This window comes from Gigantopelta aegis, chromosome 3, assembly GCF_016097555.1.
Source record: "Gigantopelta aegis isolate Gae_Host chromosome 3, Gae_host_genome, whole genome shotgun sequence".
NCBI lineage: Eukaryota > Metazoa > Mollusca > Gastropoda > Neomphalida > Peltospiridae > Gigantopelta > Gigantopelta aegis.
Genome location: NC_054701.1, coordinates 84668215 through 84679262, shown reverse-complemented (window position 1 = coordinate 84679262; position 11048 = coordinate 84668215). Strand labels below are relative to the sequence as shown.

At 43.0% G+C, this 11048-nt stretch overlaps 1 protein-coding gene across 1 annotated transcript; it reads right to left on the bottom strand.

Annotated features, from left to right (window-relative positions):
* Positions 1-461: 461 nt before the first annotated feature.
* On the bottom strand, positions 462-10662 carry LOC121369214. The gene is made up of 6 exons (XM_041494146.1): positions 10550-10662; positions 9414-9529; positions 6343-6590; positions 4688-4820; positions 1223-3277; positions 462-848 (listed from the first exon to the last, which is right to left on the bottom strand). Exons 2-6 carry the CDS (start codon positions 9502-9504, stop codon positions 619-621), a joined length of 2757 nt encoding a protein of 918 aa, XP_041350080.1. The 5' UTR covers positions 9505-9529; positions 10550-10662; the 3' UTR covers positions 462-618.
* Positions 10663-11048: the final 386 nt, after the last annotated feature.

Genomic DNA, 11048 nt, shown 5'->3' with positions numbered 1-11048 from the left:
CCCTACTGTTTCGGGTCTCGGATTGTTGACACAACCCCCACCCCACCCCTGGTTTCTACGGCCCTGTGATACATAATTTGTGTATGTTATACACGTAATTAACTTTTATGTTTAAATCATGCCTCATTCGGTTGACTTAATTAGCGTATCTTACATTATTGTTAACTTCAATTCAGCAAAAAGCAATTTTAAAAAACTTATACAATCAATGAATAATATCATTAATAGTAATAATCATAAATACACAAAAAAAGAAGAGCATTAATAAATAATACTCAATAGTAACAAAAATAAAAAGATTATATCATTCGCAAATACAAGCACTGAAAAATGTTTCAGGCCGAATTTATAAAGCCATTTTTTTTAAAATTAAACATAGGTGTCAGGGCCGTAGCTAGGATTTTTTGTTTGGGGGGGGGGGGGGCAACTGAGTAGTTAATAGTTAATAGGGGGGGGGGACAACTGCCACCCTGCTAGCTACGGCCCTGCTCGTTTAAAAAAAACACCCAATTATATAAAAAAAAACAACAAAAAAAACGCTTTGTAAATTCGGCCCATTCTGTTTTGGTTTCATATAAATGTTTTTCTAGCAGAGTTACTACGGTACATATTGCAGTCTCAAGCCGCCGTTTCGTCCATTCGTATTTGATTAAGAAATGCTCTGTGCGTTCCAGGTGCATCGTGCACCACGGGTTCTGGGGCCCCCTGTCCAAGGTAAAAACCTATGTTCCCCCTGTCGTGTGTTTGCTGGTCGGTGATTGGTCGAGGTGCGTGGTGCTCTGGACGAATCGCAGACGGCGACAGAAAAGCCGGCTCGTCGGGTTCTGGACCTGCCAGCTGATTTATAACTGAAATGTACAAAACTTAAACCATGAACAAACTTATGCTAAATGTGTCATTTATAATCCGATTTTAAAAAGTTTCGAGATAAAGCCGTTCTACTATTCGAATATACAAAAACTAAATTAACTACAAGGACCAGTAAATATGTTCGGCATTTTTCACTATACAGTTATAGTAATGGTACAAAAAGAAAAAGAAAAAAAAATTGATTGCATACACGATTTCCACGTGCGTCGCTTTTCAAAATATACTCAAATAGCATTTAAAAATCATCTGTAGTGGGATGTGGGATGCGGGATGCGAACCCAGCACCTACCAGAGCCTTTAGGCCTATGGTTTATTCACTACACCCATCAGCGAGACGTTAGACTAAACTTACTTGTTGATGTAGCTTCAGGAAGATCCCCCTGTCCGCTCCTTGCTGTCACTCTGGTGATGGTTTTCCTCGTCACCTGCGGATTGGGACCAGGAGGATCGCTGGGGTCGACGATGTTGTCTGTCCACGTGACCTGCGTCGTCTGCATGCCCGTGTTTGGATCGATCCCAGACTTCATTACGGCCGACCTGTGGCCCGGGCCCGGGTCTGGGGGCACGGCCCCGGCAGCGATGACCGACATATCGATGGGATCGGTCGGTCGGTCAGCACCAGGTCTGTGTTTACCGAACTTCGGCCTCCCTCGGGGCGTCAACTCTGTGCCAGGTGTGGAGGAAAACGCCGGGTGACCCATATTATTCAAATCACCGGGACTGTCGCCAATGCGACTCGATGCCTCGCTTGGAGTTGAATGTCCCTGCATCATCATGAATGTTGTTTTATTTACAGGACCCTCGTTCGTAGGGGTGGACTGCACCATCCACGCTGCTTGACCGGCCACCTGCTGCGGTTGGCCTGTAGGTACCGCCCCTGGTTGAGGTAGAGTTTGGTAGGCGTAAGCAACAGTTTGACCTTGCGATGGAACAAATGTCGTCATTGGCATCATCCCGAACGGCAGAAACGGCTGATTCGGTGGGTACATGTTGTTGCCATAGCCTGGAGCTCCGTATGGCCCATATGGAACACTAGCTGGTTGGTACGGATCGGACGATACTGGCGTTGTGAAAACCGGCTCGTACGCTTCTGGGGGAAGAAGATCAGAAGTTTCATGGTCTCCATCCCCGCTCTTTTGCCTTCCGTGCTTCCCTCCCTTCTTCTTTCTCTTCTTCGTAGACGGGGATTCTGTTTTATTGGGAACAGTGGCCCTGACAGCAGCATTAACAAGGTTCGGGTTCGATATCTGTTCCGATTCCGGCTCGCTCTGGAGGTCGCTGGACAGATACCTCTTCATCTGAGACGATTCCAGATCCTGCTCCCCGAGTTCTGGCGTGTTAACGTCGTCGGCCGCGCCATCGGCCCGTTTCTTGTTTCTGGGCGAAGTAGATGGCTTATGCGCCGCATCTCGCTTACTCCCTCTCAAACTCTCTCTGTCGCTGGACCTTAACCTTGTTCCACCAGGAGCGTCACGGACAAACGCGTCATATCCCTGTTTATCAGAAGCTGGTTTTAGCGCAGGGTCAATATTCTCGTCGGATAAAGCTTTCACGTGGTCATAGTCGTACAGATAACCTTCAGCATCGGGGTTTTCAAAGAATCCTGAAGGTGGTCTGTTTATTGGGTCCTTCTCCTCCGCCTCATCCTCCTGTTTTATGTTTGCCTTATTACTGCCTGTACTCCTTCGACTACCTCTGCTTCCACGTGTTCCGTCATCCCTCTTCAATATGCCGACATTTTCGTCTTTGGAATCAGGAGGTAAAGTTTGTCCTTGGGAGGCCATCCCAGCACTCGATCGTTTGGGATCATTTCTGTCTATAGCAGCGTTGTCATCCCTCCTCCATGTAGCACCTCCAGGCGATCCATTCCTTTCCACATTCAGCCTTACAGCGTCATTTCCGTACGCGTTTTCGGTTTGATATTGATACTTTTCGTAGTCCCCATTCCCACTCTCGCTCTGGCGTCTGGGATCCGCATTCTGGTAGTATCTCTGATTCTCGTTGGAATACTGCTGGGACGGTTCGCTGGGAATCCTCTGCCCCCTCGTAGCAAATCTGCTGGTGGCATTCTGCTGGTAGAAGTTTCTTCCCAGTTTGGTCGAGTTCTGCGAGCCTGTCATGCTGTTCCACATGGCCTGGTTGCGGTAGTCGATGCCTGATTCCACAGACCCCGACTTCTCCGTGAGGGCCGCATTGTTGATTCCTACCGCGTCTGATTTCGACTCGCTGTCCTTGACCTCATCGTCGACCGTGCGACCCGTGTAGTAGTTCAGCTTGCCCGACTTGTAGCACCAGCCCAGAAGGACGGCGATGACGATGAGGGCCACGATGCCGATGATGATGCCGATGATGGCGCCAATCGTCAACTTCAGGGTCCCGAACACGACACCACCTTCGTCAGCATCTCCTGCAGAAAGAAAGACATGTTTTATTTTTAACAACGCATCTCAAAGTTTTTCGGCGCTTGTTCAAAAACTTATCGTGCCCTAAGAATTACACGGTTCTATCTGCATTTTTTCCAAAAATGAGTTATCCATCTTATTTGATCGAAAATAAAATTATCTACATGGTAAACAGTCCTAGAATATGGTATTGTAAGGCACAGTTGTTATATTAAAGCTATTGCAAAGACCTCTCTATGATTCAGATATGGCAGCTCCAAACTTCAAGTGGCGATTTCTCAAAATGAGGTGCAAATAGAACCTTGTAATTCTTCACCCACGTAATGTTAAAAAAAAAAAAAAAAAAATAGTCTAACGCACTTTAATTATTTTGGCAGCCCGTCAAAATGGCTCAAATCACCTTTAACCTTTTCGGCAGAGCACTCAAAGTTTATTTTTGGACTTAAAGTTTTTTTATTCCAGACATAAGTAGACTGTGTTACAGTTCTCCATTTTGGCTTTAGGTCTTTGACATAACTACTAAATTTGTATGCCAAATTACCCTCCACCTCCTGTCCCGGACGTAGTCACTATCAATGTCAGAGGCTAAGTCCGTAATGGGCGTGCTTGAAAACCTACTGTTACATGAGCACGTTAATAAAGTTCAGATTCAGATATAGATACAAAGTTAAAGTTTGTTTTATTTAACGACACATTGATTTATTAACACATTCAAACATTTCGTAATTGTCACATATAGTCACGGAAAGAAAACCAGCTACATTTTTCAATTAGTAACAAGGGATATGCACCATCCCATAAACAGGATAACACGTACCACGGCCTTTAATACTGGTATACGATAAATCCTAATGTTTGTTAAAATTTATCTTGTTTAACGACACCGCTAGAGCAGACTGATTGGTCCATCAGCGGCTACTGGATGTCAAAAGGTTAATAATTCTAACACAATCTTCAAAGTTAAAAGACTATTTTTGTTTAACAACGTGACTAAAACACGTGGCTTAATTAATCATTGGCTATTATACGTCAAAGACTTGATAATCTCTGACATTCAGTAGCCAATTTCATAGGCATACGGGCTTCCATTTTTTGTAGGAGGGGTTGGGGGGAGACAGGCTGTTTTTTACCCGAATAAAAAAAACAACCCGAATATGAATAATTAACAATTTAGTTTTTTTTTTCATATTAGCATTACTACCAAACACCTATATAGGTTTACAAACAAATCACTACGCATTTTTACATAGATTACAACCAATTTTGTGATTAGAATGATGGAAATACATGGTAAAAAGACCTTGAATATCATTATCATTTTTGCCCGAATTTGAGGATTTGCTCCCCCGCTCCCACGTCTCCTGCGATTTGTATTAATTAATCAATTCATTAATTCATTCATGAGTAAGTCTTACGGTATGTTCTGATTTTGAAGACGAACTCGTTATTAGTCTCGTAAAGCACGGAAGGTCTGGACAATCGGACCGTGATCTGGCGACCAGTCGAGTACATGATGTCGGTACTCTTACTACTGCAGCCAATCGCTCTCTGTAATAAGAAAATAAATGTTAAAAAGAAGTAAACTTTTATTCAGAAACAAATATGATATAATAAATAAATAAAACAATAATAAACATAGCAAAACAAATAAATAAATGATAAAATAAAATGAAATAAATCATTAAACTTTAAAAGACCCAACGCTGTTGTGGTTTCAGTATCAGATTTTACATAGAATTATACCAACAAATACCTTTTTACATAAAATAAAACTGATTGATTCTAGTATATATGTAACTTTTGTTCACATGAACCAGAAACACTGCAGCATCTATTTTATGACTGTCCTAAAGTCGTTGAACTCTGGAGTATTATAGAAAAATGGTTATTACAAAAAGGTGATTATACCCAGTTGAATAGGAAACACAGTTTTATTTGGAATTATAAATAGTAAACATACATTTGTAAACTGGTTAATTGTTAACGTAAAATATTACATATACAAATAAAAATTACAAAAGAGTACACTAAATGAAACTGGTATCAACAATTTGATTAAAGATAAGTTACAAATAGAAAAATACATATATTATAAAAACTTTTTACATATAGAATTCGACGACAATTAGGGACCATGGTTAAAAGTTCTAGAAGGCCACAACTGAGACACTTAATACTTTTGTTATGTGTATAATTTTAAGTATGACGCCAGTTTGGAAGTATATCTATAACTTTATTTTAAGTTTTCTCTTTTCAATCTTCTTTTTATTTCCACTTTTGTCACTGCTCCTTTTTTATATATTAGTATATTGTTTGCTATGTACTTTGTAAGGTAGTGAATTCAGGGCCCCAACCCTGACACTATCATAACATATTTCTGGGGCAATAAACTATTTAAAAAAAAAAAATAATAATAATAATAATTAATAAATCATTAAAAGTTATATTATTTTTAATATAGTGAACACCATTAAAGGGACTATACTATATTTTTCCATTATTAGCATGGGATCTCTTATATGTATCATTTCACAGACAGGATAGCACATACCACAACCTTTAATCATCAGTCATGGTACATTGACTAGAGCGAGAAATAGCTCAATGGGCCCAGTGTCGGGATCGATCCTAGAACGACCGCGTATACGGTGAGCGCTTTACCACTGGGCTACGTCCCGCCATTACGATGATATTTACACATTCACAAATACTTGATATATTTTTGTTATCCCCACTATTCTGACCATAATGGAACAAGACGGACACTTGGACAACCATAACGATTTCACTACGTAAAGAGAGCGTTATCTATCCAAATGTCCGTCTTGCTGTCTTACAGTCAGAGTACTCGCGCTAGATTTGTGTGTGTAGTCTACTCACCAGTGGCGTAGCGAGGTGGGGGGGGGGTGGTGGGGTGGTGGGTGGGAATTGTACGGGTGCCCCATGGCCCCCAATCAAACCTCTTTTTTAAACTATTAAATTTGATAAAATCATATATACACACATAAATAGTGTGGGTTGCCCCCCCCCCCCCCCCCCCCCCCACCTTATAAACGCGAGTGGTACTCACAATGAAGTTTCCAAACGCCCCGCGCCCATTGAATATGTCCAGGTTGATCCCGCAGTCTTTGATGGCGAGGGACTCGACGATGATCTGCAGTCTGTAGCGTCCGTTCGTCTCGGTGTAGCTGGACGTGAGGAAGACGATGCACTCGAGCGGCGAGTTGGCGGGCGCCACCTTGGACGGCCACATCAGCGTGATGTCGTTGTCGGAGACGAAGAACTCCTTCCCACAAACCGAGTACCGGTCCATCTCGTCTACAGGTCAAACAAAACAATGCAAAGATACGAATATTTATTAATATTGTTATGGAAGGAAGGAAGGAAGGAACTGTTTTATTTAACGACGCACTCAACACATTTTATTTACGGTTATATGGAGTCAGACATATGGTTAAGGACCAGACAGGTATTGAGAGAGGAAACCCGCTGTCGCCACTACATGGGCTACTCTTTTCGATTAGCAGCAAAGGATCTTTTATATGCACCATCCCACAGACAGAATAGTACATACCACGGCCTTTGATGAACCAGTCGTGGTGCACTGGCTGGAACGAGAAATAGCCCAAATGGGTCCACTGACAGGGATCGATCCTAGACCGACCGCGCATCGAGCGAACGCTTTATCACTGGGCTACGTCCCACCCCCCATTGAAAAGAGTGCTCCTTTTGTTTAGATGTTATGCTGATTTAATCAGAACTGATCTATCTGTTAGGCTATGCAATGTTGAAACTGGATTCAGTTCACTTGAATGCCCATCCCACCCCCCACCCCCCTCGAATTAATCACACCTCGTTTTCCCCATCCACGTTGTACAAATGTATATTTTCCTGTCATGACATAAGAGGACTCATAGACAATGTGGTTGCCCCATATAAAACCTCAATATAAAATCGTCGCTACGCCATTACCTGGAAGAGCTGCCGGATTTATAAGGGGACAAATGCCCCGGGCCCCCCTGCCAGAGGGGCCATCCAGACTAAGGACTTTCTTTATAAAAAAAAATGTAATAATTATAAATAAAATTAGTTTATTTTTTTTATTATTGTCATATAATGTATATGTTGAGGGACCCCCGAACCTAAGTGCCCCGGGCCCCTGTCCCAGCCCCTCCCCCCCCCCCCCCAAGGTCTAAATCCGTCCCTGTGAGCGACAATACTTCAAACTCCAAAACGATGGTGAATATTTTGTTTTACTAGAAAATGACGTTACAAGGGTTGCAGTCTTCTTCTAGTAGAAGGGTAAACATTGTTTTTCCGGTTTAATTGCTATGTATAACGGCGAATGTTTTTATGCAAACTATACTCTTCAAAAGAAGAAACGCAAAACCACATTGTCGTAACATTTTGAGAACTGATTTAATTATTGAATGGTGAGTCCGATAATTACCAAATGTTGCAGGATTGTTCACAATTCACTCTAGTCCATTGTGAGTAAGTGATAGGACACACCACCAAGGTCAATGTCAAGGTCAAGGTCAATGTCAATACCGGGTGTGGCCTCCGCGTGTGTTGACAACTGCCTGGCACCGCCTGCCCATTGAAGCAACCAGAGTACGGATGACGTCCCGGGGGATGGTGGCCCACTCGGCCTGCAAGGCTGCTGCCAGCTCGGGCAGGGTCTGGGGCTGTGGTTGTCGCTGTCGGAGGCGTCGGTCCAACTCGTCCCATAGATGCTCAATTGGGTTCAAATCCGGTGATGTCGATGGCCAAGGAAGGACATTAATGTTGTTGTTCTGTAGGAAAGCCGTTGTGAGACGTGCTGTGTGAGGCCTGGCGTTGTCATGTTGGAACACTGCGTTGGCGTTGGCCATAACTGGAACGATGTGTGGCCGGAGGATCTGGTCAATGTAGCCCTGTGCATTCAGGTTGCCCTGCACGTGGACCAGGTCAGTTCTGCCAGTGTGTGAGATGGCTGCCCACACCATGACACTACCCCCGCCGAATCTGTCCACTTCCTGCACGCAGTTTGCCGCATAACGTTCACCACGACGCCTATACACGCGACATCTTCCATCATGACGTCGGAACAGAAATCGGGACTCGTCACTGAACCACACCTGTCTCCATCGCAGTTGAGGCCATTGTCGATGAATCTGGCACCACTGCAGTCGGAGTCGACGGTGTTGTGGTGTTAAGATGACACCTCGAACTGGACGTCTGGCACGAATTCCTACCTCACGTAGGCGGTTCCGTACGGTCTGGTCGGATATCCTGCGCAAACCTGGTATTGCTGCGGCTGTGGAGGTGGCAGTAGTCAATCGTTCCCGAAGGTGGCGTACCCGGATGTAGCGGTCCTGCCCGGGGGTAGTGACCCGTGGTCGACCGGATCTAGGGAGGTCACGTGTTGATCCATGTTGCTGGTAACGGTCCCACAGTCTGGAGATGGTGCTTGGGGACACATGGAATGCCCTGGCAACGGCCGTTCTGGATTCGCCTGCGTCTATTCGGCCGATGGCATTGTTTCTCTGCGGTTCACTGAGACGTGGCATGTCCTGGATTGTCAACTGTCGGCCAGATACAGAGGCCAGGCAAGCTAACACCCTGCACTTTTATACTGTCGGTGTTCATGTTGCACATGCAGACAACGCACGTGCAGTGGTGACATGGTTTGCACGTGGCTGCGTTTTTGCGAATATTCACATTTTGGAACTTTATTGTACAGTAGCTGCGTTTTATCGAATGTAACCGTGGGAATGTGTTTGGGACATGCAATGACCTTATATTCACAAAGCATGAACCGGTAGGAAACATAAAATCGGAGTTATAACCCATTTGTACCCTTTTGCGTTTCTTTTTTTGAAGAGTATATTTTGACAGCTCTCCGAAGAGGCCAAGAGTTATAAATCACCCGCTATTGGATGTCAAACATTTGGTAATCTTGACATATAGTCTGAGAGGAAACCCGCTACATTTTTCTATTACTAGCAAGGAATCTTACATGCACCATCCCACAGACAGGATAGCACATACTACATAGGACCCACAGACGGCGATCGATCCCAGACCGACCGCGCATCAGGCAAGCGCTTTACCACTGGGCTACGTCCCGCCCCCACAAATAAATGAGTTTTTACTTACATACATCTATCGACCACGCCCTCTTGCAGAGAGCTACAAGTATCAAACATAATGTGTGCCAGCAAATTGGAGATCTTGCTATTTTCACCATAACATATCGTGTGATGGTATTCAGTCTGAAAGTGGAATAAATACGTGTACGTTCAATTACACAGGTACCGCACACATCTCACATACACTGACATGCACGCACCTACACCACACACACATACGGACGCACTCACACACTACACACATATATCAGACACACGCACGCACACACACATACATCCCACATAACACACACACACACACCACACACGCTACAGACACATACACACGACACACACACACACACATACCACACACGCTACACACGCACGCACGCACACACTACACACGCACGCACGCACACACACACACACACACACACACACAAATTAGGTCAATGATCATACAAGTATGACTAAACATATGGAAAAAAGGAAATGTTTATTTTTCGACATATATATATATATAAACATATGGATTAATTATTTAGCTGTGTTGATTTAACTTAAATATGGAAATTAAACACTTACGGGACAGAGAGGGGAGGAAGAGAAAGAGGGGACGGGAGAGGAAGAGTGAGAGGGTCGGGAAATGGGTAGGGGTATGGGGAAATTGCCGCTCCACCTCTTTCTCTCATCACATTATATATTTTCCTGTCACACCATCACATGACTCATAGACAGTGATATTGCCTCCCCCCCCCCCCCTCAAGTGGAAAGTGCTAGGAAGGATATACTCAGCCTGATTATGATATAAGAAAAATAAAGATTAGGACAAAGAGAATAAACAAACTTTAAATTATCAAGAGAAACACAAGTAAATAGGTAAGTAGTGTACTGCATGAGATAATACAAATTAATTCTATTGCGTTTCTATTGCAAAGCAATGGAGCCCAACATTTAAAACAACAAAGCGAACACTAATGTTGACATGTATGTGTCATAATTTGGTATTTACCCTATGTAATGGTATTGAAAAGTGAACTACGACCTACATAGCTGTGTATAGTTTGGTACACAGGTGTAACAGGTGACACAGGTATGTGACGGTACACAGTCTGATTGTCATTCATGTTACGCTCGTCGAGATAATCTAATAACACTTACCTACAATCAGATTAGGTAAATCCAACTTTTAAACGAATGCACTTTGGAAGCCATTTTGAATCACTGTTGAAATATGACCTACATAGCCTCTACAGATAATCGCTGGACTGTCCTCGTACCTGGCAAGACACGACCAGTCGATAAACTGTCTCTAATAAACACAAAATGGATTATAATAAAGTTTATGCCATTTATAGTAATGAATGTGTTGTTTTTGTTTGTTTATTTTATTTGATGTTCTTTTGGTTTGATATTATCTTTTTATTTGCATATTATTTATTTATTTATGTATGTATGTATGTATGTATGTATGTATGTATGTATGTATGTATGTATGTATGTATGTATTTATGTATTTATTTATTTATTTATTTATTTATTTATTTATTGCTGTTTAAATTATTTATTGGGGGGTTTGTGAGTTGTATTTTGGGTTTTTTGGGGGGTTTCGTTATAATTGACTCTTTGTTTTATTATTAAGGCTAACAGATAGTAGGCT